We start from the raw sequence: 26,965 nt of genomic DNA, 5'->3' as shown, positions 1-26,965 counted from the left end.
TCCCACAGGGAACTGAGAAACTGGAAAATGTATGTGAAATAGATCTAAACAGTAAGAGAAACGTATTTCACAAAATAAGGCATTTGGGGCCAAAGTAATTGCCATTTTCAAGTGATACATATCACTTCCTTGTGTTGCTGATCTTTCTACCTTTCTTCTTTTCAGCGTAAAACTGTATCCCATTCCCGAAAAGCTTTAACTGCTAATACCTGGGGGTGGGCGGAGGGTGCCTGAATTAGGAAAAGCGTGCCTGGTGAAGGTCTCAGGTGTGTCTCCATTAGGGCGATGCACTGCAGCCAAGACGTGTCCGGTGCTCTTGAAGGATCATTACGATACGCAGGTGATGCTGAATTCCAATGACCGCTGCTAGCCACTGGCTGAGGGGGTGGGAAGTGGAGGCGAGGAGAGGGCGAGGTTTCTGAGTGGTAGGTGTAAAAGGGTGAAAAAAATTTCTCTCCAATAATGAGCCTGTTCCCAGCGTGGCTAATGTGTATTTTTAAAGCCACACTAAATTAATGAGTCCAGCTGTCTCACTAGTAGTTTGTAGCACGTGGGTTCAGGGAGACTGCAGGACATCCAGAAGAGTTCTATACATAAATTGGATTTAATGGCCCAAGAGTTACTGGAGCTTTCTTTAATCGGAATGGAAATAAGAGAAAGCTGGGATCTTCCGGATATGCGCTACTTAAGTGAGAAAACCAGGGTGTGTCTCCACCTAGCTGCTAGCTGGCAGGAGAAAAGCCAGGCTGACATTGCCTGCTTACCTGCTCTTCTCCTCCTGACGTCGGCTGCTCTCCCCTGTTCCCTTCCGACAGGCCTTCTTGCCTGTGTTGTAAAACTCTCTGGCTGAGATGGGGGATAACGGTGATAACCAAGAACCAAAGCAGAAATTAAACTTTTCCTGTTGTGAAGAACAGCATGAGAACCAAGGGCAGAAGGAAGCACAGGAGAGCGAGGGGGCCCAGAGCCAAACCCCAGAGAGGCCTCAAGTTCAGGATTCAGATGCAAAGGTGACACCTCCCCGGACCCCCGGTAGTCACGTATGTGACCTCAACACACCTCGGGAAAAACACGAGAGTCCAGATCAGGGGTTGAGGACGCCAGTGTCACATTCCCGCACACGTCCTGAGACACCAGCCCCGCCAGACAAGAGCAAGCCGCCACCCTGCGAGAGTCCCTTCACTCCCAAAGTAAGTACCCTGTCGGGGAAGAGGGAGCAGGTCTCCGAGGCCTGTGTTCCTCCAGTTCAGTGACGGAGAACGAGGACGCAGGCCTTTTGTGTGGAGGAGAGATTTGTTTCATGGGATGAACATAGCTTCAATGATCTGCTTATTGGTGAAAATGAAGATGAGTTTAAGGTTACTAGAAATCAGAATTAAAGGTCTTGCCAACTGTTTCCTCAAAACCATTGGTGTGGGCCCCAGATACATTTTGGGTGGGGTAAAAGCCCCCAGTTAAAGAATATTTGTACTGGAAGACATAGTGAGACCTACAGTCCAACCTGTGTGCTCTACCTAGGAGAAAACCAAGGTCTTGGGAGAGAAACTGGCATGTCCCTCAGCCAATGGTGGAGAAAGGACTAGAAACATGATCTTTTAGGCTTAGTCTCTTGTTCTTTCCATTACGCCAACTGGTTCTATTTTTATGTTATTATTTACTAGTATTTCTGAATATAAGACTGTTCACATTCACTGTTTGAACATATTTCTCTCTTTGCTGCTGCTCTTTCCAGGAGGAAGTCCTCTCCTGTCCTTGGTCTAGTGAGGCACAATCTCTTTCCTTACATGTGAGCGAAGAGGTAATTTGTTGACTCTACTTTATAAGCCAAGGATGGCCAACAGGCAAAGGGCCCAAGTAAGCATATTCCTGTGGTCTTGCTGTGATTGCTTTCCTACTATATCATTCATGTTATGAAAGTCAGGGTTGGGGCAGGGTTACCTCTGATAGACCAGTGCTGTGATGTGTGAATCTCAGAACTGGAATCAGCTCTGCTTTCTGCTGGCTCAGCTTGAGGTACTTCAGATCATCACAATAACATCTGTGCTTCTGATTGCAGCCCAGGCACTGTCAGCAGGTCTCTTTTGGACCTGCTGAGTATGGGCACCACATCTACAGGAAATATTAAGCTTCTTGTCTGAATTACAGACAAACTACTTTTTAATATGTTCATGTGGCCATCTGTGTGTTTTTCAATGGTCCTAGTAAGCAATCAATGATTCATTTATTTTTTGAGAGCACAAAGCAGTCTCTGGGAGAGGAGATGTGCCTATGGACACTATGTGATAAGTGCTTCAAGATGGCCAGAGTTCTCAGGGTGGACTGCTTCTCAGTGGGGTGATCAGGAAAGAAATGATGGTGAAGGAAGCATCTGAAGGGCAATGAAAGTTGGTATAGTTTTAATATATGGAAATAAGGGGGCACATGGGCTCAGAGAATGTGGTTCTGAGCAAGAGTACATAGGCAAGAAAACATGGCGTGGCATGTATATTTCATCCACCCATTTCAAACCTGACAGCTTGATATGCTAGCAGAAGTTCTGCTGACAAATCATTTACTCCTGCAGAGAGCACCTACAAAATGAATAAAGATAAACAACAATAAAGTTCCAATCAGCTATGCTAGAGGAGTGGTAGAGCATGATGAGAAATAATTGGGAAATGAGTCTTAAGATATCTGAGAAGACTTTCTAAAGAAAGTAATGTTTGAGAGTCAGTCTTATAGGATGAATTGGAGTTTGCCAGGCAAAGAAGAAAGGAATGAGAACTCAAGGTCAAGGGAAAAGCACCTACCAAGTTATGGAGGGGAAGGATCATGCCACACTTATGTTATTCGGAGTGGTGGGGGTCTGTCTGTAAGAGAGTGCAGGTAGTGAGGCCAAAGTAGGGAGGCAAGAGCTCGATTGAGCTTTTGTCCTGAAAGTGTGGACAGAATCATTAAATCATTTTGATCAGAGTCATTTTTGAAAAATCATGACCTTCATGTGAGAGATGGAATGGAGTGGGAGAGGTCATGGAGGCAGGGCAGTAGTTCTCACAGATCTGCTGAGAAGAGAGAAGGGCCTGAACGAATGGTGGGCAGTGACAAGGTGAGAGATGTTTAGGAGTTGGTAACTGACTTGATGGATGGGTTCAGGGAAGAGGCAGGATCTAGCGTGCTATGAGGCTTCCTGCTTGTCTGAGTAGATGGTACCTTGAGTCAAGGTAGGTGACATTAGAGGTGGTACAGGTTTGGAGAAAGAGATGTGGTGTAGATCATTGGAGAAATGGTCCTTCAGTGAGGAAAACAACCAAAGTTGGAGATCTGTATTTGGATACAACCAGCATTTACGAAGTTGTTGAAGTACATGTATAAGCTCCTGTAGCCTGAGAGCCAGAGTGAGAAGAGAAGCGGTCCAAGGTAGGAATCCTGGAAATGCCAAAATTTGAGGGAGAGAAAGAGAACAGAGCTTGGGAGGGTAACTGGAAATAAAACTGGGAAGGTACACATTTTATGAATAATGTAGTTTGGATCAGGGTCAAAGGAGAGAGACCAGGGCCATGATAATTGATGATGTTATGCTAGAGACAAGGATGCAGAGGAAAGGAGGACTAGTTTAGTTCAGCCTCACCCAAAGGATAGGACCAGAAATGATGTGAAATGGCTCTAAGTCATCATAGGGATCTCCTAGCAGGATTATCTAGAGATAGAAGAGCTTCCTTAGAGGGCACTAAGGCACCCGTGGCTAAGTCATTGAACGCTAGTTGCTGACCACTAGGTAGGAATATTGTAGCAGGGGATTCAAGCATCACGGGACTAATTGTACCAACTGGGCCAGTCTTTCCCAGTCCCTATGATGTTGTGAGAGGTTGCCACCTTCTCCTCTCATCATCTTCGGAAGTCAAGGAGCTATTCCCCAAATTTTCTATCTTTCTGTTAATCATCTATGATAGAGCAGTGACTTAGAGAATTAGCCACCCTCTCTGGAACACATTTATATTCTCAATCTGGTCATCTTTCCAGCAACTGTCAATCTGTTTTACTTCCAGGCAGAACTTTCTTTCATAAATCTTGTTGCAAACTATGTTCTTATAGATTTCAAAAAGATTGCTTATAATTCTATCATTCTGGCAATAAAATCCGTATCAATATAATATCTGTCATTATATTGTAAGTGGAGCTCACAAAATCGATCAGTCTTCTTATTTACAGATTGGTAATTCTGATATTGTTTGTCCTGATAGGAATACTTTTCCTTCCTCTTACCTGAAAATTTACTAGGCCATCTTTGTTGTCCTTGAACTATGGCAGTTGGAACCAGGTGGGGCTGCCCCACTGTTTCATATGTGACAGATGCATTTCACTTTCCATATGATAATCAGCATCACAAAAAAACTGCTTCAGAAAATACTTTACTATAATTCTAAATACATTTACTGAATCACATTGACAACTGAGAAATATTATGTAGTATAGTTTTACTTTTTTTGAGTTCAACCCTTAATGATATACTTACATTGAGTTTAAGGTACTCAACCCTTACAATAAACTTATGGGAAAATTGTGTGTCACGGATGATTTTGTCCGATGACAGCCCCAAGGCCATTTACCCTTTGAACTCTGAGACATATGTAAAACCCTTGTCAAAATTCTCAACTGTGTCAGTGACATATTTTTCTTCACTTAAGAAAATGTTAGGTTACTATGTGCACTGTATAGCTTCATTTCTGTTTCTATCATTTAGTGAGTATAGTAAGTTCTTTGTAGCTTCACATTCTTTAATTACATTTTTATGTAGTGAATCATGTTGTAATCTAGCTTCTGCACTCAGACATCGTGGGCAGAGATGATCAAAACAGCAGAATTCTTTTAGAAAGAGCCTCACAGGACAATGACTATACAATGAGGTTACATCACGGCTTCTGTGTCTACGACTCTTGAAAATCTATAACACAGCTGTTCCTCTGGCCTCCGACACTTAGGTCATAATAGCATTCTGCTGTCTCATCGGAATTCTTTGTCTCTGATTTCTCCCCTCTGTCATTTGATTTAGTTCTGGTTAGGTTTCAGGCCTATGTTCTCTTACTGTACCCCACGTGGAGTGGTAAGTCCTGCACACTTTCCTATTTATTGGTATGTAAGTTTCAGCTACTGCAAAGCTTTGCATCTTAAGGGCTTAGAGTACTACTTTTAAGTCTTTTTACCCCACTTCGTGGAGCTCTTCTCAGCTGGTGCTACATTTTGAGTGGAATTGGAAACTTCCTCCATGTTTAGATAGTCTATGAAATCTTTCCCTTACAAAGTTTATTTCTGAAACGTCAATGAACTGCTAACTAATGGACTGTGTATTCCTTAAGAGCTGAATTCACTTCTGCCATCTTCAGCATCTAGCCCAGCACCTGCCACTTACTAGGCATCAAGCAAGTACTTGGGTAAATAACTGAGGGGAAATTAAAGTAGACATTCTGAGAACAAAAGGACCAGATCTTTTTAATTTTTCTAAGCTTAAATGTTGTCTTTAAGAAGTTTAGAGGTAGGACTAGAATTGGTGGTTTCATAGCTGGCTAGGTACTAGAATTGACCAGGGGAAGGGGGTGGAGCTTAACAAAAGTACAGATTCCTGAATTAAAATATCTAGAGGTAGACTAAAAATCTGTATTTTTCCTAGGAGGACCACTTACGACGCAGCTAGTTTGCACTGAACCTGATAACCTCGAAGGGCCCTTTCAGCAATAGCGTTCTTTGGCTCAAATATTAACTAGCTAACTAATACAGAACATTTTTTTTTTTAAGCTAACTCCATCCTGATTTGCCTTTTGTCATCCTCATTCAGGGCCAGGTGAGCCAGCCGGTGATTTCTTCAACAGGGAAGCTCCCCTCCCGAAGCTCTAAGCATTTGAGGCTCACACCTGGTCCCTTCACGGATGAGATGACCTCACTGGCTCTGGTCAACATTAATCCCTTCACCCCGGAGTCCTACAGAAAACAATTCCTTAAATCCAATGGCAAGAGGAAAGCCCGAGGCGATGTGTAAGTGTACTGTGGCTATGGTTTTTGAGAACTAGTCTTACAATGGTCAAGTGGAAGGGAGAGAGTTGAAGATCAGGAACAAGAACTCTCTTTGAAGGAAACTGACATCATGTTGATATATTCCCTCCTTCCTGAACGGCAGTGTTGACTTTAACCTGCTCTGTCACAGAGACCCCAACATCTTTTCACTTTGAAGTATATGTAAAATGCCTTCTCTATGAAGGAACAGGGCAGAGGAAGCAGCAGATCTGACTTTAATTAAGAAGTTGAACGGGCTATGGAATTGCATTCAAGGGGGCCCCTCTGGGTAATACAAGGCTAGCAGTTGGGGAAGGTGTAGTTCACACTTCAGAGAGTATATTGCTTTTTTGGGGGGGGGTATTTTGCTATTTTGAGTCTAGTTGTATGACTGGTGATGAGCGCAACAGAGTAAGGATTTGAACTTCTCTGCAGGTGATGGAAGGTTGGCTGAAGAGAAAAAGAGTATTGCTTTCAGAGGTGCTAAAAAATGTACAACCAACCACACTCGTCCACAGAGGCCACTAAATGGCAGAAATTGCCTAAATAAGGGGTGTGCCAAAAAAAAAAAAGGGCTGTGCCGATTACTCAGATGTTTCTGTACTGTATCTTCAATGCGGCTTTTTTTTTTTTTATAGAAGTGCCTCTAAAATGGGCCAGTCATGTATGCTCATATGCATTTAGTAAATACATGCTCAGCTAATAATCTAAGTGTCTGTGGAACACTTAATGTGGTTAAGTTGTTTCTTTTGGAATCAATGACTATGTATTGATCAGCCTTGTGGCTAGAGTGGGTTTTCTCAATATTACTTCCTGGATCTTATGTAAACAGGACTTCAGCACAAGGACACTGGTCTACTTTTGTTACTGAGTATTCCACTGGTTTTAGCTTTTTAGGATTCTCTGAAAACCATCAGAATTAATGGCTTCACTTCTCACTGAAGCTAGCAGGGAAAGACTGCTGATACGAATTCCTGGCCATGAAAGCGAAGACACTTTTGTAAAACCACTTCCTGATTCTGAGAGGGTATTTTTCCCTTCTCATTTGCTGTGTTGTTGTTCTTTTATAATGTATTAGAACATAGTATTGAATTTCAGCCACAAGTATCTTGCATCAATTTATTTGCATGAGTGTAGCAGCCTCCATTTGCTACTTCTTTCTCCAGAAGAAAAGTCTGGCTGGCTGATCTAGAAACTGAAATCTTGCCTTAAAGATCCAGAGTGCAACCTCTCATGCCAAAGAGGATGCCTGTCCGAGACTTCGGTTTGTTGAGATGTAATTAAAAACACCTTCTCCAGGATTAGAGCACATTCTGCTATGCATACAGTCTGCCTCTAAACCTAAGCCGGGCCAGGCTCTGGGGGATGCGGGTTTCGGGGTGGCGGTGAGAGCCCTGATGTTTTCACATATGTTCTGTACGCTCTCTTGCCTCCATGTTTCAGCATATGTTGTTCTATTTGCCTGAAACCTGTTCTTTTCCCTTAGCTGGTTCCTACCCATTCTTGGAATCTTGGCTTACATATCCTCTCTTTTGGGAAAGGCTTTTACTCTTGAAATAATTAATTGGATGCTGGCTATGGTATCCCTTGGACCTTGTTTTTATTCTGTCCTGAGTTCTTATATTGAACATCTCTGCTGATCCTTGTCCCCAAATATAAATTGAAGAGGGGAAGGAATTATTTACTTGTACAGCCCCCAAACCTGGCTAGTTCAGGCTCGATAAGTGCTAATCATACATTGATACCACTTTTCTTTTTTCAAGTGAGGAAGCTGGTCCAGAAGAAGGCAAGGTAGAACAAGGGCTGCCTGCCAAGGTGAGCACAGTTCTTTGGCTCAGCTGTCATTACATAGTCATTTCATCCTGGTCCTTCCCTCCCTCCCTCCCTTCTCCCCCCTTCCCTCCCCCACAGCCTCCAGCACACTTGTAGTAAACATGCTTGCAGATGAATTCACCTGGACTCTCATCAGGGTCTACATTCTTAGCTAGTTGGTACTTTACAGACAGTGTCTAATATGCGTATTGCTGAATCATCTCCTTGGAGTATTCTTAAATTAAAAGCTACTGCTTCTATCTTTGATCTGGGGGAAAATTCTGTACTCCTGGGGTACTTCTCAGTGAAGGGAAAATCAAGATATTTAAGGTCCAAAAATTAAAAAAAAAAACCCAAAGTGAGAAATCTGGCATAAAGCCAGTGGTTAATATGTAAAATTTTAGCTCTTAAATGTGCCAGTGTCTATTGATTTTTACAATGGTCACAATCTTTGACCGAGGATCCCTCATTTATCATCTGAACTAAGAAAATAAAGCTGTAAACAGTACCACCAGAGATGTGTGTTGCAGTCTTAACTGTACTAGGAAAAAAAAAGGGGGGGGAGTAGTCAATATCCAATAATAGAAGAACAGCCAAGTAAACTATAAAGTCAGTGGGATATTAAGTTGCCATGAAGATGTTTGGACATAGGCATGTTTTCATGACATTACAGTATTCGGTGCACACCGGGGAGGGGTGGGGGGGAGGGGGAGCAATGTGTATGGTGAGCTGGCTCACGTGGTGTCTGAGACGAGGATGCCCCACCCGAACCTTCAGGCCTCTGATCAGAAGTGTGGATTCCTCATGGGAAATAATTAGGTTTGTCTGATCCTACAGCATTATTTTTTCAAAAATAATCTCACTGTTAGAGGAGATGGAGACAGGGCTGTTAGCTGTAGCAAATCCAGATGTGAAAGAAACAGATCTTGAGACTGGAGAAGAGCAAGGCAAATTATAGATCTTGTTGATGAAGACTGATTGGAATTGGCTGTTGAAAATGAAGAGCTAGCAAGAGTTAAGACTTTTTAAACCCTTAGATGAAAAAAATTCTTGCTAATGGGGACATTAGGAACAGAAGATTTCAGAGACAAATCAGGTTGGCTTGAGACTCATATAAATCTACGGTGATTTTTGTTATTACAGCTACCATTTACTGATAATATATGTATTTGTAATGTATATAATTCTCATGTAATATCTGAAAGGACCCTGAGGCATAGTTGCTATGATCCGCATCTTACAAATGAAAAAACTGATAAAGGAGGTCAGTGATTTGCTTGAGTTATTTACTAGCAGAGCAACGAGTGATGTTGCTAGTTGGCCAGTAGGGGGAGTGGGAGCATACATTCTGATACAAGAATTTGACAGTTTTGCTCTCCGGACTTGCTTCTGGGGAAAGCAAGCTGAACATAGTATGTTTATTCAACTTGATAAAAAAAACAGTAGCAGCCAGACTGTGAGACAAGTAGATGAGAGTCAAAGCTAGATGTTCTGTCTCTCTCTTTTTTTAAACATCCTCCCCAGGAGCTCACCCACCCCTTTAGCAGAGGACAGTAGCGCTGGCTGTGAATAGATATGTCATTTCTAGGAACACATAGGAAAGAAGAGTACAGATTTGTATGGAAGGTTATAGAAAGCACAGAAAAGGTAGTCAGAAACTCGGGGTTGGGGGGTCTTGCTACCATGAATACTGAGACAGACAGAATCCAGTGGATTTGCCTCAAAAGTCTTTTTGAAAACTTAGAGAAATTTAGGAATATAATATGCCTTAATTTTATTGCTCAACATATGTTAGGAAGAATTTTTTTAACTTTTCATTCAAATATTTCAGAGATGTGTTCTTCGAGAAACCAACATGGCTTCCCGCTATGAAAAAGAATTCTTGGAGGTAGAAAAAATTGGGGTTGGGGAATTTGGCACAGTCTACAAGTGCATAAAGAGGCTGGATGGATGTGTTTATGCAATAAAACGCTCCACGAAACCTTTTGCAGGATTATCAGATGAGTGAGTATCTTTGAAATGTACTAGAAGTACCACTTGGGTCTGTCAAAATATTTTGAAAAACAGCACTGATGCCACTAAAAACACACCACTTGCTACTTTTTATGAAATCACCTCCCCTCAGTGTATGTTGGCTCACACTCATAACCCTTCTGAATTGTCCAAATCAGAGATAAGCTATTTCCTGAAATATACCATGAGCATTTGGAATCGTGTTGTGGGTTTGTTTGTTTTTTGCAGTTCTTGTGGCTTTAACTACTGGTCTTACTGCTTTTTTTAAATGAATAGATTTATGGGATGATCTTCTGGTGCCTGTTTAGTTCACCAGAAATATTGCCAAGTAGGAAGTTAACTCATTGGTAATCTCTACTTTGTATCAACAGTGAATTCAATTGCCAAGTTTCAAAGACTACAAGCTAGGAAAACGGAACAAATTTAAATTTCATTCCTAGAACTAATTGTTCAAAAGTTCTTCCTTTTCACAAGGAAAACAAATATTTTCAGATTTGGCCAATGCTTTTTATGAATTCTGGGGACATAACACTACAATGCTGAATCTGAAATTCGACTTCGGAATGCTTCATTTTTATACTGAAATTGATCAAGGACTATATTTTGCCTTTTTGGTGTTGGGTTTCCTGTTCTATGACTGTCTCTTCCCAAGACTGTTCCTGTGAGTACGTCCTATTGACCAAGTTTAGTACTGACTAACGACCATGTAGCCTTCACAGGGAAGGTAGGGGGCCCATCAGGATATACACAGTCGAGCCTATGGTAGTTCTTTTGTCAAGCCCATCAAGATTTTTAGATCGTAATCAGTGAAAATAAGAACCAAAGCTGCCGAGGTAGTTTTCACAAAGACTCTCTTTCCACATGCCATGTTCAATCCAAAAACCACGGACTGTGGTCCACGATGACCAAGGTTCTGGTCTTAGGTCTACTATCACCAGCTTGACTTTGGGCCAGTCACTGCACTTTCTAAACCCTTCATCCTTGCCACCTCATCATACTGAGGAGTTACAAAGTTAAATGAGAGAAGATAGTAAGCAAGCAATGAGCACGCGATAAACATTCTGCCATTGTTATTAATGCCTCACATCTTGTCTCTGAGAAAGCACTTGTATGTATGTTACCCTGCCTCATCTTCCTCAATGCTTTCCTGTCTCTTAGGAATTTGGCTTTGCACGAAGTGTATGCGCACGCGGTGCTTGGGCATCACCCCCACGTGGTACGTTACTACTCTGCGTGGGCAGAAGATGACCACATGATCATTCAGAATGAATACTGCAATGGTAAGTGTGTGGGCTAGTATCTACAGAGAGGGAGATGAACTTTTTAAGTCTTCAGGAAAAAAAAAATCTTTGCCTCTGTCTTGTAGTTTATGCCAAGTGTAGCAGAGTCATACCTAAAGGTCTGTACTCTTTGTTTTGCTTGGAAGCAGAGAGCTAGAGAAAATAAACTGAGTTGAAAAGGAATTTTAGGTTTATGGTATTACATATTTTCTTCAAAGGTCATGTGTAGCTGATACAGAGAAGCTCTCATTTCCTTCACACTTTGATTAATACTTAGATAACTTTTCCCCTAGTGGTTTGAATGGTAAAGATTCTTTTACCATTGACTAGGTATTCTAAAAGATGTAAGCCATAGTCCCTACCATTTTGGGGGAGGTGGTGGTAAACTTATATAGCCAACTTTTGATTAATTTTCAAGTGGATTCTTGCATTTGAGGATTGTTCATGCTTCTTGCTGCTTCTTACCTTTGAGTTTTGACTGTTCTCACCAGAGTAAGGGCATGAGGTGTGGTGCTGAGACTGAAACTTAGTGACCTCAGATATATTCTTATAGGTCCTTCAGGACTGTACATAACTAGCAAAACCTTTTTCTGGGCTACTTGAATCATAAAGAGTGGTCCGTTGGATTAACATATTTCTAATACATGATTAATGCTTCTAATCTATGATTAAGGGGTGACACAACAATCGTTATATATTGTTATCCTTAGAAATATTTTTCATCAAAATGTTCAGTGGTAAAGTAGAAAAGTGCTACCTAATTGAATAGAAACTTACCATCATTTTAGGATGCTTCCATATTTGTCCATGGTGATACTGGATAATGGCATTCCTTCTGCCCCTCACCCCAACAAAGACGCCCACCCTGAGTTTCTGCAATAGAACAGTCAGTCTTTGGGTCAGTTTAGTAGCCACCAGAGAGCCCTGAGTATGTACGTCCAGTCTGGCTTTTGAGAACCGCAATCAGTGGCAAAGCTTCCTCATTGTATGTACTATTAATTTTACAAGTAGGTAAGGTAATAACATTATGAAGTGCTAGAAACACAGAAAACATAGAAACATGTCCTACAAAGTAACGATTTGGCATCTCCCTTATTGTTTCCTTGTAGGCTGATTTTCTGATAGCCTTACCTGTGAACCTTGTGAGTTTTTTTCTTTAATAAGCTTACCCCAATCTTCTATAGTTTCTTTGGGATAAAAAAAAATGGACCCTTTCCTTCTACTTGGTGATTGAGAGGTTGAGACTTTATCTTCTCTTCTTAATTTCCTTTTATCATAATCTGAGACTCCCTTTTCTTTTTTTTTCTTCCCTCTCTCTATAAAGAAGATTGGTTTTATTTCCATGACATTCAGCTACTAACAAGGATTATATCAAATTAAAAAATTAAAAAAGCAAAACATTAATATTTACCTGTGGGCTATATAAATTTTAATTGGGGCAATGTAAAAGTTTCAAATTTTCATAAGGAATGAGACGAAGTGATCTATTACAAATCATCTAATTCTTTCCAACATTTGAATACCTTCTATAGGCTCAACACTATTAAGCTCTAGGGTGAGAAATACTGCAGAGTGAGCTTTATTCCATTGGCTCTGTTACAATGAACACACAAGGGACAATCTGATGCAAAGCCAGATGCTCCAACTACGGATTAAAAAGCATTCAGAGAGGATGTATGTGAGCAAGAGGCAGCACAGTGGTGGGAAGGGCCTGGGCTTCTAAGACAGGCACGCCTGGGTTCAAGCCCAGCTCTGTCACATACTGGTTGTAGGATCACTGGGATGTCACCTAATCTCACTGAGTAAAGAGACAGTAATATTTACTTAAGGGAGTGGTTGGAGAGTTAGGAACAATCTGTGCCAAATGCTAGCACAGTGTCAATTCTCATTACACAGTAAGAACTCGGCACTACTTGCTATTAGCGCAGCCCAAGGAAATCTCATAAAGCAGGTAAGACTTGAATGAGAACTTACGGAAGAATTACGAGAGTTTAGGGAAGAAGAGGGGGCGATCTAGTTGTTTTATATAGATGGGGGGATAGCGTGCAGGGTAAAAGCATGGTATTGGGGATGGGTCTGGCCTAGCAGGTGGTAAGCAGACTAACAGAACTGAGATGATTCAGAAGAAATAGGGTCAGCGAGGTAAAGTGTGCGAAGACGAGAGTGGGCCTTGAAAGCCAGGCAGAGGATTCTGGACTAGATGTGATAGATGATGGGGAATCATTGTCTGTTCATCACGGTGGTCCACTAATTTCACTTGATATTTTGCCAATTAAAATGTAACAGTGATTTATCAAAATCTGATTCACATACATTCAACCTTTCAAATGTGAACTGATCACGGAAAATAAAGCACGCCCTCATACTTTGTAGTTACGGATAATCCACGTTGAGACTTTGCCTGGTGGCTCTAAGAATAATAAGCCCGACGTATCTGTAAGATAACAGAGCGGCCAGTGCCTCATTCCTTCTACTCCCTGCCCTCTGCGTCCCCTCCCTCTGCTCTTTCTCACCTCTTCATCCTTATGCCCTGTTTCTCCACACCTACCCTTACCCCTCAGCCTCCAGCCTCTCAAAGCAGTCAGGCTGGAACATGTACAGTGATAGTTTTAACTCTGATTGTAAGTCAGATGACTTAGATAACTTAGATGATAACTCTTAGAGACTGGCAGTCATCTGATTTCCCTTCCTGTCCCTCCTGAGCCCTCAGCCAATCAAGAGTTCCCTCCTCCTCCACCTCCCTAGCCAAGGTTCCCTACAGTCACCTCTGGGTCAGCCTCAGAAATCTGAAGGTTTTCCAGTAGTAGGTTGAGTCTGCCACAACCGGGATTCTAACTGATTCAGGATTGGGTGATTAATCTCTCCCTAAAGGCAGGATTTCCTTGTGACATCTTTGCCACTGAGGTTTTATGGAGCAGATTCCCCTAGAATGTGGTTCTCACATTTGTTTAAATGATGGGACATCCAGAAGCCGGTATCCTCTGGAACACCATGATGCTGGTTATATTTTTCCACAAAATAAGTGCAACTTCACTAGCAGAAAAATAGGCTTCTGTTGTTGGTAGCAACATAAAATCCAGATTGTGAGAAGACAAATACATGAACAAAAGACCCTGTTGAATTGTTGGTGTTGTTTTTGTATTTTATTGTCAGAAGACCTCTACTATTTATTTGTTCTAGTATCTGTCGGTCCTCATGAGGAGACAGGAAAACATAGACATATTTTTCTTAAGTTTTTTTTCCTCCTGCTAAGTGGGGCAAGTACCTTTTCTTTAGTCTAAAGGAAGGAATCCAGCAGTGTATCTCACCAAGATGGTTTGAGGAGAGCTGCCCGGGAGCAGGCCTTCCTCCTAAAGCACCGTGCTGGCAATGACAGGAGCCGTCTGCAGGTGGTACCCTGGGTGATGGAGCGAAGGCTCCAGTGCAGCTGGGTGAGATGAGAAGGGATGGAGTTTACAGTTCATTCAGTATTGCCGGGTCTATAAACACACACTTCCTTGTTAATACGACTTAGTAACGAACAGTTAAGTATGCTCTTCCTAAGAGTGTTTGGACAGTTGGCTTTACCTCTAGCAAAATAAGGATATTCTAATACAGTTGTATAAAGGGGTCCTTTTCAGTGACTTCTACTGTTGTTACTTGGCTAACTTTAATATTACCTACAGAGTCTAAGTAATTAAAAGTGCTGTTAGCATTGGTCTAGCTTTGCTTACTAATACCTGTCGCCCTTTAGGGGATTAGAAATACCTCTGCTTATAATCTAAAGGAACATACTGAAGGGCTCCTAAGTACCTCAGGATGCTTCTTCCTTTCCATACCTTTCTCAGGCTTTCTTCTCCCTCTGTTGCCAGGATAGCCATTCAGTTGAGAAAGTACTTATTACATGCCAGACCTTGGGAAAGTAAAGATCAGCGAGCTGCAGGCCCTGGCTTAAAGGGACACCCGGGCTAGTGGGGACACGGGGGCCTTGATGCAGCCTCCTCTTTCCTTGTCACACCTCATAACCTCATCTGCAAACTTAAGTTTCAGTGTGACTTCATTTTTAACAAGCTCAAACACACTTTCTTTACTTACTCTTTTTTCTAACCAGTCATCTATAAAACATAAATTCTTTCCTAAGAAGTTTCCCAGGGGGAAAAAAAAACCCTTTAGTTTAGTCCTTTTTGTATTAAGGGGATGAATTCTCCTTTCTGAACTTATTTTAACATGGAAGATCAACATTTAAATTCTGTTTTACATAAGATACTTTAAAATCTGGATTTCCTTGAAAATCCCATCATTAGATCCGACTGTTCTGTTACATGAAGGATAGAGTTAAGGGCTTTATAACTGACAGGGAGACCCAGGACTCTATAGTTTGACAGAATAGGCTGCTAGTAAGTGCTAATTAATGAAATAACAGGTTCAAAAGCATTCCAATACCTTAGGACAGGGGCATCTAAGATCGGGCAGTCAGATGAGCCCAGGCCTTAACTTTTTATCGATAATGATGATAAGTATTTGTTGTATAAACTCTGTGGCTCAAATAGGGGTTAGGTACTGAGGTTTTCATATTTTCTTTGGGTCAGCAATCATTATGTGTTCTCATTTCATGATATATATTTTAATGGATTGAACTTGGAATCAATTACATTAAAATTACTAATGGCCTATAATTACTACCTTGACACTGACACAGAATTGTTCATCAACACCACAGTAGCTATAAGACCAGGCCTGACTGGCCTTCTGGTTAATAACTAGGTAGAACTTGAAAAATGTTAGCTGGGGCACACTCAAGGCGATAGGACCACATATAGACCTAGGAAATGATGTTTTCTCTTCCTCCTTAAAGGCCCTGTAATTCTGCTTTCCAACATGTCTCTGGTATAGACGGGGAAGATGTTATGATCTGCACTGACACTGAAGTGGCCTTGTTGGACTGAGGTCATTCATGAGGAATTCACTGTATATTTACTATGCTTTCATCTACAAGATTCATAGCTCTTCTCTCATTCTAGGGGGCTACTCCCTGTTGTTGTTTCCCAGGTGGGAGCTTACAGGCTGCGATATCTGAGAACGCAAAGTCTGGTAATCATTTCCAAGAGCCAAAACTCAAGGACATCCTTCTGCAGATCTCCCTTGGGCTTAAGTACATCCACAGCTCCGGCATGGTGCACCTGGACATCAAACCGAGTCAGTATAGCTCTCCTCTGCTCCTCTGGCCGTATTTGGTTCTTCCCCTATCGTTGTCAGAATCTGTGCCCGTGTATCTGTCAACTGTCAAAGATGCTGTTTGCTGGTAGAATCCCTTTCATCAATTCCTCTCTGCACCAATTTCAAACAGCTTTAAGCATTCCCCCTCCCTGAGCCTAGGGGACAGAGAGAGAAAAAACTTCCAGATGGTGAAGCCAAAGTATGAAAACAAGTACTTAATTTACTGCAGAGACAACGTGACAGCATACTGGCTACATCCTGACTGTTTACAACCAGTGCTGTATTCTTTCTAACTCAGCACTGATCAAAGTGAACAGAAATGAATGGTTTTGGCACTCATTAATGTGAAGCACAAGGAAATGTTGTTACTATTTTGTTTTGGCTTATTTTTGGGGGGGGTATATTTGAGGGTTAAGTTTGACTTAAATATATATTATCAATCACTGAGCTGTTGAGAAGTGTGAGAGAGTTCATGGGAGAAAAGAAACGTTGGTAGTCTTGTTACAATGCACACAGGAAAGGAGGGTGGCTGAAATATAATTTACAGAAAAGAATCTCTGGGGTGAAAAAACTTAGGAATCATTACTTAGGATAATTCTGTATTTTTTTCCCCAGGCAACATCTTCATTTGTCACAAGATGCAGAGCGACTCTCCTGTAGTCCCAGAAGAGATAGAAAATGAAGCTGACTGGTTTCTCTCGGCCAATGTGATGTATAAAATTGGTGAGTCTGTCCTGTAACCTGACTGATATACTACTATGCTCTAAATTTATGCTGATAACCCTGCTCCATTTATTCCAGTTTAAAGAAAGACATGCTTTTAAAGACCTCTGTTTCTTTTCTTTTTTCAGGTGACTTGGGGCATGTGACATCAATAAGCACACCCAAGGTGGAGGAGGGAGACAGTCGCTTCCTGGCTAACGAGATTTTGCAAGAGGTACAAATTAGGGAAACGGAGGGTATTTTATAATCCATTAACCCTTTGATTCTGAAATGAAAGTTGACAGTGCAACAAATTAGATGTATATATTTATAATTTAAATTTATACTATCCTTTTTCCTATTCAGAATGGAAATCAAAGATAGGAGAGAAATTTACCCAAAAAAGCACGAGAAAAGCTGGCTTAATCAATATTTGTATTGTTTTTTGTAAAGGTCCTTTACTGTTTCCAGTATTTCTTGGAATTCCTAAATTTATGGATTTCCTAGTCAGAAGGAAGCCTTTGTTGGTCCAACCCATCTTTATCATACTACTATCCTTTTGACAGAACCACCAGCTCTGGTCACTTGAAATGACCTTTAGTTATTGCTCACCTTCTAAGATGGTGAAGTCTGGCCAAGGAAGGATGTAACTTTCTATAGGGTGATAGTCAGGGAAAAAAGAAGCCTTTCCTTTGTGTGATCAGCCAATCTATGCATCAGGCCTCTTTAAGCCTGACAGAGCAGAATGGTGCTAAGATTCTGCCTCAGGTATCTCAGGGCACAGCAGTGCAAATCGGGTGGGTTTATGCTCTGACCCCCATCTTCTCTAGAAATAGACCCCTCACCACAGCAGACAGGACCTTGCTCATCGTGTCTGTTTAAACTCATACGCATTCAAATGAACCTCTGTTACCAGCTGTATTTTAGTCTAGACTCACTTCATTTGGCCAACTAACTGGCCTTCCTGCCTTCTGTTTTGAAGAATTATCAGCACCTTCCCAAAGCAGACATATTTGCCCTGGGATTGACCATTGCAGTGGCTGCGGGAGCAGAGTCATTACCCACCAATGGCGCCGAGTGGCATCACATCCGTGAGGGTAACCTTCCCGACATGCCTCAGGAGCTCTCCGAAGAATTTCACAATCTACTCAAGGTGGTATCTCTTATGAGATGAAGAGAAGATGGAAATAACTATTTCTTTAAGTGTAATGGCAAGAGGCGGAGAAAAGGAAATGGGGAGATTGGCAGTGCCACTGACAGAAGGGAAAAAGACTCATAAGCAGGGAGCCCAGAAAAACAGGACAGATTAAAGCTTCTCTAGGAAACTTGAGGATATCATGAAATCCTGTTGTTAGAGTTTAAAAATCCTGTTACTTTTTTTCCTTTATCCTTTCTAACAACCCTGTGAAGAAAGCAAGACTCAGAGCAGTTCCTTGACTTGTATTTCACTTTTGATAACTGATTAACTCCAAAATTAAACCCATTCTTTATGTCCTATTTCAGGGTTTTAACTATTATCAATGGTAATGGTGGTAATGCTCAAAAAATTGAATTTTGAGTATTATAGGGGAAATATAAGCTACTCTATGGATGGAGAACTGACAATACCACCAGTCATTTGCAGCTACTGGAAGAAAGGCATAATGTTAATTTAGGAATCTGTGTGTTACTTGTACTTAATAACCTAAGATGCATAGGGACAAGGAAATGAAGGTATTATGTTGAAACAAAGAGAGGTACAAAAATGCCTACACTACGGAGAAGCCTAGAATTATACCAGAGAAACAAAATGTATATGCAAGACTTACTTCATGGCTTAAGGAACAGGACTGGTTAGAATCCCTAAAACAGCCTTAGAAATATCTCCTCTCTTGGAGATTAAACTTGAGTTTCACTGTTTACCTGAAAACTTCAAATTTAGTTCCACACTTGTACTTCTTCCTCACTTCTGCTTTCCTGAAAGAAGGCAGACCCTTCATCACAGTGGTCCTTTGTTCACAGTCTAATCACCTATTTCTGTGTGTAAACTGCTCTTAGATTTAGTTGATATTTACAGACTACCTCAGTGCTGGCCCTGTGCTAGGTAATATGTATATGTTAACTCATTTAATTCTCCCCTCAGTCCAGGAGGTAGATGTTGCTATCCTAAATACCAGGAAACTTGAGTTTCAGCAAAGTTAAGTGACTTGGTCAAGGCTACATAGTAAGTAGTGGGGCTGGCTCTGAACATTGGTCCCCAAATGGAAGGGTCAGTGTCTTCTTCATTATTTGATACTGCTAATTGCTATACATAATTAGGTATTTGTTAAAAACTGCATTCCTATCATTTTAGGTTGCAGATCTCCTCTACCTGAAGATAGATGCTGTAGGAATACTGTCTTGGTGGGATATCCTTAAGTAAAGTGAAAAATGAGGAAGTTATGGTGGAAAGTGAGCTGAACTAGGAGCTGGGTACCTGGGGTGTAGGTCTGGATCCTGTCAATAACTTGGACAAGCCACTTTTTATCTTAGGGCCTCAGTTTCTTCCTGTTTAAAATGAAGGCATTAGACTAGTTAATCATTCAACTAGCTCTAAAATATGATACTGAAAGACAGGTCAAAGGTATGGATGACTGATGCTACCAGACAGGGGTGATATTCCCATCCCAGGTGGAGCTAAGTTTTCATTTATTTCTTCCCTTTGCACAAAGGAGAAGCAGAGTTTCACAAAATCCACCAGCAGAAGTGGGGTTGGAGTTGGCTTGGGTGGGGAGATGTTTTCCAACAGTGAAGCTTCTCTTTTCTCCCTTTTGGGCTTACCTCAACAGAACATGATCCACCCCGATCCGGAGGAGAGACCTTCTGCAGCGGCTCTGGCCAAAAGTCGAGTTCTCTGCCCCTCCCTGGGGAAAACGGAAGAGCTTCAGCAGCAGCTGAACTTGGAAAAGTTCAAGACAGCCTCCCTGGAAAGGTAGATGTTGGGTGTTGGAATTGAGGAAGAATCTATCTGTGTACTGCTCATAGTGAGTGACACGCCTGGTCTGGTGTGTCTTCTCTATGGATTCAAGTGGAATCCAACATTATAACATATACCTCTGCCCACAAAGAGCTAGCAGCATTGGGCCCTTTGTAACCAGGGGCTGGAGGCTTTATGACTAGACTGCTTGAGAGAGAAAATTCCAGTTAATGCAAGTGCATTCAAGGAAATAAAACTAGTTAAGAAAACTTAGCAGGATTCTTAGTGACAACAGGTATGTAAGTAACTGGTAGATGATCACCCAATAGAAGATAACCATGGTTAAGGGGGGAAGGGACCTCTTAGAAATCCATTAAACATTGGGGGCAGGCAGACAGTTTGTCTTGGCACAGGTTTAGAGAAAAAGGCCTTTTTCCAAGCCAAAGGAAACAGTCCTATTACTTACTCAAGTAAGCTTGTATTTATGTGTGCATTTATTTACTAATGGATTCCTTCATTTAACGTAATGGGAATTAATTAGACAGGGTGGATTTGGTATAAAGGTCAGGCAGTGATGTTTGAGCAGGGTTCTGAAGGCATATTAAAGTAATTACTACTTACACTGTGCACTTTTGAAAATACAAAAGGAGATGAAAAAATAGTCCTTGCCTAAAATAAGCTTAGAAGTCCAGCTTCTTCTTGGATGCACGTCCAGCTTAGGGTGTGAGCCTGAAAGGTCCCTCCAGTGATTTCTTGGCAATGAGTTGTGGAGACTCTGTGCATCTAGTCAGGTAATTTTGCCTAACAAGCAACTTAATATTTTTTGGCTCTAGTTTTGCTAATAAATAAAATACAAATACTTATATATGTTGAGACAGGAATATAAGTATTCCTTAAGGTGTGGTGTGGGCATTCTGTGAATGCCACCAGCCATCACCAGCAGTAAGCACACATCATAGAGACGGGGGAGACACCTTCTCGAAACTGTCTGGACCAGGAGTTGGCAAACTTTTCTATGAAGACCCAGATAGTAAACATTTTACCCTTCATGGATCATATGATCTTTGCTGCAATTACCTAACTCCGCTGCAGTGATGGGAAAGCAGCCATAGACAATATATAAATGACTGGGAATGGCTGAGTTCCAGTAAGACCATATTTACAAAAACAGGTGGCAGGTCAGATGTGATCCATGGGCTTTGCTTTGTGGACCCTGGTAGCTTTCACATAGAGCCTGCTGAGTTGTTCCTTTATCATTTTTTTTTTAAATTTTAAAGACAATCAGTAGGGTTCAGGAAACTGAACCTTCCCTGTGCTGTGGCACCTGTGTGCCAGCCATTTTTTAAGATAATCAGAGGAGCTAAGATTCTATTCTGTGTATAGCTCAGGCTTATTTCTATAAATAACTGAAAAAGAGAAAAATCTATGTTAGTTTGGATCATAAATACCATCTCTAATTTAGGCCAAGTAACCTATGTTTTCTCTCTCTTGCTGCCAGGGAACTGAAGGAAGCCCAGCAGGCCCAGTCCCCCAAGGAAGGCCACAGTGTCCCTGGGTCCTCTGCGACCCCCACAGTATCGAGAAGCAGCAAGCGCCTGGTGGGAGGAAAGAGTGCCAAGTCCTCAAGCTTCACCTGGGGGCAGTCTTCCCCATAAGATCTCCTTTCACAGCAACTCACCTTTTACCTTAGAATTTCCAGAATTCCTGAAGTACATACTGACCCTGTCAATCTTCCTCTTATAAATGGAGAGACTAACCAACTGGAGTACCCAAAGATCTCAAAAGCCACTCCTAGTTTTGCATTTACAGCCAAGATCCTACAGCTGTTAAGGCTTCCTAGCGGCAGTGGTCCCAGGTACAATAATTGGCAGCCATTTCTCTTCTCTCTCGTTATATTGCTGACACCACCTGTCAACAGTTGGTTCACTTCTCACATCTGTCGATGCACAACGGGAAAGCACGGGCCTCTGGACTGAAGGGAGACAAGGAAGCAGCCCCCGGAGCAGGCTGTGGACTAAGAGGATGCCTGCCTACCCACCAAAGATCCCAGGGACCCTCCCTGCGAATAGAAACAAGTTTGATTTTGCTTTGAGTTGAGGTAACAGCTTATAAGAAATGGGCCTGGATTTCACGAGTGCATCCCAGGTAACATGATTTTTATTCCTCAAAGAATTCTCAGCCACTTTGAGCAAGTAGTTTTCCTACTGTATTCCCTGAGTGGAGACAATCCCTTTCTCTGACATTGTATTTATTAAGTAAATGACTTCAGCATTATGTAGGGTGGGTAGAAATAAGACTCTAAAAAACCTGAGACTTCTGAGCTGCCTATTAACTTTTGGAACCAGAACACTGGGTAGAGAGTTTGAGGGAAATCTGATGCGGTTTGTTCTCCCTCAGTCTATTTGCCTTGATCCTCTTGCAACTGTTAATGACTGTTTTTTACTTTCCAGGGGTCACCAATTTCTCCTCGATTTTTATCAGAAGTTGGCTTTGCTTCCTGTGACTTTTTAAAAATCATGTTTTATCAAAATCATTTTCTCTGCACATATTTTTTAAAGGATTAGAATGTTTGTAAATAAAGGTTTTTATCTTGTCCAAAGCCAAATATGAGTGGCACTCTTCTTTGTAAATATGTAACTAACAATGAATGAGAAATTTATGTTGGAAACCATTTCATGAGCACAGAGGAGAGGGAATTTTCAGGCTAACAGGTCTTGGCTTTAAGGCCCACCTACACGGCTATGATATAAAATAACACTGGTCACAAAAGCATTTGAGAACTTCTAGTTGTGTCACATGCATAATGTTAGCCTCTTAATGGCTGGTAGGCTTTTTTGCTCCCTTATTTTCTTCTTTTCCCTTAATTTTTAAAAGCAAATTAAAAGTTAAAAAAATTGAATAAACCATCATATCATTCTTCTGTTTTGGAGCAGCCATTTCTTCCATGCAATTAAGTGGTGTGTAGTGCTCTGTATTGCCTATTGGCATTTTAAAAAACTTGTCTTCATTCAGGTTTTAAAATTGATTTCTCTCTCTCCCCTCCGATCACAAGCCATGTGCCTTGCAATACAGAGCAGGGTCCAGCACACTTTGTGATTGATTGATTGATTTTTGCGGGGGCTAATTAGGTATTTATTTATATGGAGGTACTGGGGATTGAACCCAGGACCTTGTGCATGCTACATACGCACTCTATCATTGAGATACACCCTCCCCTCTTGTGATCTATAAACAGGTGTATCATTAAGAGTATGCAATGCATAGACCAGAATTCGATGGTTATAGTTGTCTTCTCAGGCATTGACACCTATTAGAGTCTATGACCCTTTTTCTACCATGTTCCTTGAAGCCTACTCTGGCACCTGAATGGACCTGGTGCCAGACTATTGGTTTCTCTCCATTTCTCTCTGCTGGGCTCCATGGTAGCAGGAAGCCACCAAAAGTGCAGGTAGCTGCTTAGACACTAAATGTGAGAGGGGCTGAGTCTTCACTGGGCTCGGGATTTAACCCATTCCATTTCAGTTGCAAGTTTATCCCCTTGCCTCGGTAAGAAGCTCCATCCTCCGTCATGAAGTTCTGTTTCTGAGCTGAGATCACAAGATAACCAAGGATCTAACTATTAAATATCAAACTATGGAATATGAACATCATTGAGCTGATAACCTTAAGGATGTTAAATTTACATACTTTAGGAAATAAATACGTTGCATTTTTATAGATGTACCTTAAACATGATCGCTGACATTAAGCTGCCAATAGATAATCATGAGTTAAAGAAGTCATAAAGAAATACTACTGTGCTTTACTAAGCTCTAACATATCTACCAATTTATGGAAGCTATTTACCTAAAGCTGTAGAAAGATGAACGTTGAAAGATAAATCTCAACATTTCAGCCTGAACAATTAGGCTTTTTAAAAAATATATGAACCATAATGTCAATCCTAAATTGCATAAAAATTGTCAGGTTGATTTTTTTTTAATTTAACAGAAAATGAAGAGTAACAATGGAGTAACTAGAGTAACTACGGAGTATTGCTAATGCTGTTTCTCAATCAATGTAAAATAGATGCTAGTAATCAGCTTAGGTAACAAGTACCATAATTTTCCAACAGTTATTATGAGGCTTGAGGAAAAACTGATTTAAAAGCAAAGTGAGAACTTGATTGAAATATCTAAAAAATGTCAAAACTGTCCATTTCTTATCTGCATAAAAGCACTGCCAAACCTGTCTCTACCACTTGATGCCTATAACTGAGACTTTTTTAATTTAGAGGGGAAAAAAAGGCAAGGACAAAGATAACTTTGTGGCCATGTCTCTTTCTCAGAGAGCTTTGCAGAGGACGAAAGCCCTGAATTATTCCACTATTGCCAAAGGCAGTGGTTGCTGATTAAAGCCATGGTGCTTTCACCACTTCTCAGCATTGAAAAGGCCCTTTCTGGGTCCATGGATGAACTACAGAAAGTTTATGATAATGTTAAAGTGTGTGTGCAGGTATATACCCACGATGGAGAGGTTTCAGAATTTCTTAACCAAAATGCAAACTGTAGACTCGTGAAAGGGGTATGTTTAATACAAAAATACATTTCAGCTACTCTTCCAGGTCCTTGATTTTTTTTTTTTTTAATTCCCTAATTCAGGCCTATTTGAGTATACTTCTGGGTTCTATTTCTTTGTTCTGGCCTGTGGCCTGGGCCCTTCACAGGCCTGCTCTTGTTTTAAAGCTTATTGCTAATTGGATATTCACGACAAGGTCCCTGTTCTCTAAGAGCTGACAATCAGTGGGGAGACAGAGGCACCTTCATGGACATTTAAAGAAAGTGAAATGTGAGAACAAGGAAGGACGACTTGAATACAGAAATTTGTTAAGTATGGGGAGAGGACAGTGAGAGCAGAGCAACCTTGAAGTGTCTGTCCATGTTGGGAAGGAGGATCTATCTGACAGCAGAAGAAAATGCTTTAACTCTGTTCTTCCATGACACTGTATATTTTAAAATTTTATACATTTTATAATTATTTTTTATTTTTATTTTTTGGGTGGGGGGGTAATTAGGTTTGTTTGTTTGTTTGTTTATTTATTTAACGGAGGCACTGGGGATTGAACCCAGGACCTTGTGCATGTTAAGCACATGCTCTACCACCAAGCCATACCCTTCCCTCTAAAATTTTATATGTTTTAATATGCTTTTCTTTGTCAAAACTGCACTTGCTATGTTCTACAGACAACAGTCTAAGGAGAATGTGTATTGGTAATTCCTGTATGAGAGAGAATTCAGATTATCCCAGATTTTCCATCAAGATGTCATTTATAAAGTTATAAGAGTTTGTCCAACGTGTGTCTATGTTTAATTTGCATGGTGTTTTCTGCTTTTTTTTTTTTCTGACAATCTTCCCCACAATCTTTACCCCAAAGTATTTGTGGATGGAAAGAAAGAGGGAGAGATCTGTGACATAATGAAGAAAGAACTTTTTAGGACCAAGTGACTGGATATGGATGAATGGATGTAGGTGACCAGGGAGAAGTTTCAAAGATGATTCCAAAGGTCAGATCTGGGAGAACCTTGATACCACTAAAACAAACAAGAAGCTTAGAAGGGGGACACCTGGCTTTGAAGGAAAGGATGAATTTGGTTTTTCACTTTACTCAACAGCTCAAATGGAAGTAGGATTTTTAAATGGGAAATCATCAGAGGAAATCATGACATAGGAACATGATGGAATATGGGATGATTAATACTTGTGCAAAGCCTGAAGGCAGTATAACATGGTATGTTTCCAGGACTAAATACCTTGAAGGTGGAAGTAAAGTGGAGGTAAGTGTCTAGAAATTTACCAACTAGTAACTCACACTTTTAAGAGTGGGTTAAGGTGTGTGTTGGAAACCACATTAAGTAGTTCGTATTTTTTCCTTTTAGGGCAAGAATACGGCATTGAAAGGCTTTAAGTAGGGTCTGGATGAGGAGATTTGCTTGTTAGCATGATTTGGAGGGTACCTTCCTTTTCTAGAAGCTGGACAGTGCCAGGGCCAGGTGATGGGGAAGCCTGGGGAGGCACCTTCTGGCCTGTATTCTGCAATCTGTGGGGGCTCCATTCCCCTCCTCCAATCAGGGTCAGGATTAGGGTGAATGAGGCAAAATTTAAGAGATGCCAAGAAACCCAGTAATCAAGATTAATGATATGTTTGTTAATACAATATTTTTAAAATATTAAAATTAATTTTAAAAAATCCCCAATGAACAAATTATCAGATTCTAAATAAAGACAAGATCAGTAAGCTGATTGCCACTTCCTCAGGAAATTATTTAAGATTGCCACTTCCTCAGGAAATATTTGGAATATTTAAAAATCTCATCAATCAGTTTACTTCCATTAAAGCCAGGAAGGTAAAATTATAATCCTGTTTTTGGTATAAGAAATTTAAACTTAAAACAATGTGAGTTTTAATATATATAATTTTCAAATATTCAATATTTCTTTAATGTTCTGGGAAAATTTTTTAAATATATAAAAACATGTATATAGTGGCGCACGTTTTTCCTGGTGCCTCACAATCCAATCTGGCTCAGACACTGTATTTAATAAAAATTTTCATGTTTTATTCACGGGTTTTTTTTTTTTTTGCCTTAACACTTACTTTTAAAAATATTGCATTAAAATATTTGATTTCCAATTTTTTGATGACTCTTAAATTTTGCGCTTTCAGCTCTTTCCCTACCCCTTTTTCTGTGAATTTGTTTTGTTTTTTAATTCTTGCTTTTGGAGACCTGAACCTTTCTGTTTTTTCCCAGAGGCAGAGCTATCCTGTGTTTCGCCTACCTCGTCGCGTCCAGGGCCGGGCTGGGAACCTCTCCAAACACTAACTTCATTTCGTAAGAAACTTAAATCAGGTCAACTCACCGCTTGGCGGCGTCAACCCACTCGCTCCCTCCGGAAGGAAGCTCCCGGAACTACCGCGTTAAGGGGATGTGTTTCCCGCGGTGCCTGCCGGCGCGTTTCTACGACG

At 40.9% G+C, this 26,965-nt stretch overlaps 1 protein-coding gene and 1 long non-coding RNA gene across 5 annotated transcripts; one reads left to right on the top strand and one right to left on the bottom strand.

Annotated features, from left to right (window-relative positions):
• The first annotated feature begins 851 nt into the window (after positions 1–851).
• On the top strand, positions 852–22,567 carry WEE2 (WEE2 oocyte meiosis inhibiting kinase). Of its 4 annotated transcripts, none has more exons than XM_072965393.1 (12): positions 852–1,190; positions 5,810–6,006; positions 7,788–7,839; positions 9,668–9,840; positions 11,008–11,129; positions 16,158–16,304; positions 16,941–17,048; positions 17,177–17,262; positions 18,010–18,180; positions 19,835–19,977; positions 21,461–22,107; positions 22,413–22,567. In XM_072965393.1, exons 1-11 carry the CDS (start codon positions 852–854, stop codon positions 21,615–21,617), a joined length of 1,695 nt encoding a protein of 564 aa, XP_072821494.1. In that variant the 3' UTR covers positions 21,618–22,107; positions 22,413–22,567. The 4 variants fall into 4 exon arrangements, with proteins under 4 accessions (XP_072821494.1, XP_072821491.1, XP_072821492.1 ...); XM_072965390.1 differs by lacking the exon at positions 852–1,190 and adding an exon at positions 5,012–5,080; XM_072965392.1 differs by lacking the exon at positions 852–1,190 and adding an exon at positions 5,035–5,109.
• Positions 16,385–26,859, bottom strand: LOC140697526 (uncharacterized). The gene is made up of 3 exons (XR_012074661.1): positions 26,779–26,859; positions 19,827–19,969; positions 16,385–16,480 (listed from the first exon to the last, which is right to left on the bottom strand). It is a non-coding gene; the product is annotated as an uncharacterized lncRNA (long non-coding RNA).
• Positions 26,860–26,965: the final 106 nt, after the last annotated feature.

Source organism: Vicugna pacos, chromosome 7 (assembly GCF_048564905.1).
Source record: "Vicugna pacos chromosome 7, VicPac4, whole genome shotgun sequence".
NCBI classification, from domain to species: domain Eukaryota; kingdom Metazoa; phylum Chordata; class Mammalia; order Artiodactyla; family Camelidae; genus Vicugna; species Vicugna pacos.
This window is presented reverse-complemented; position numbering and strand designations above follow the sequence as displayed.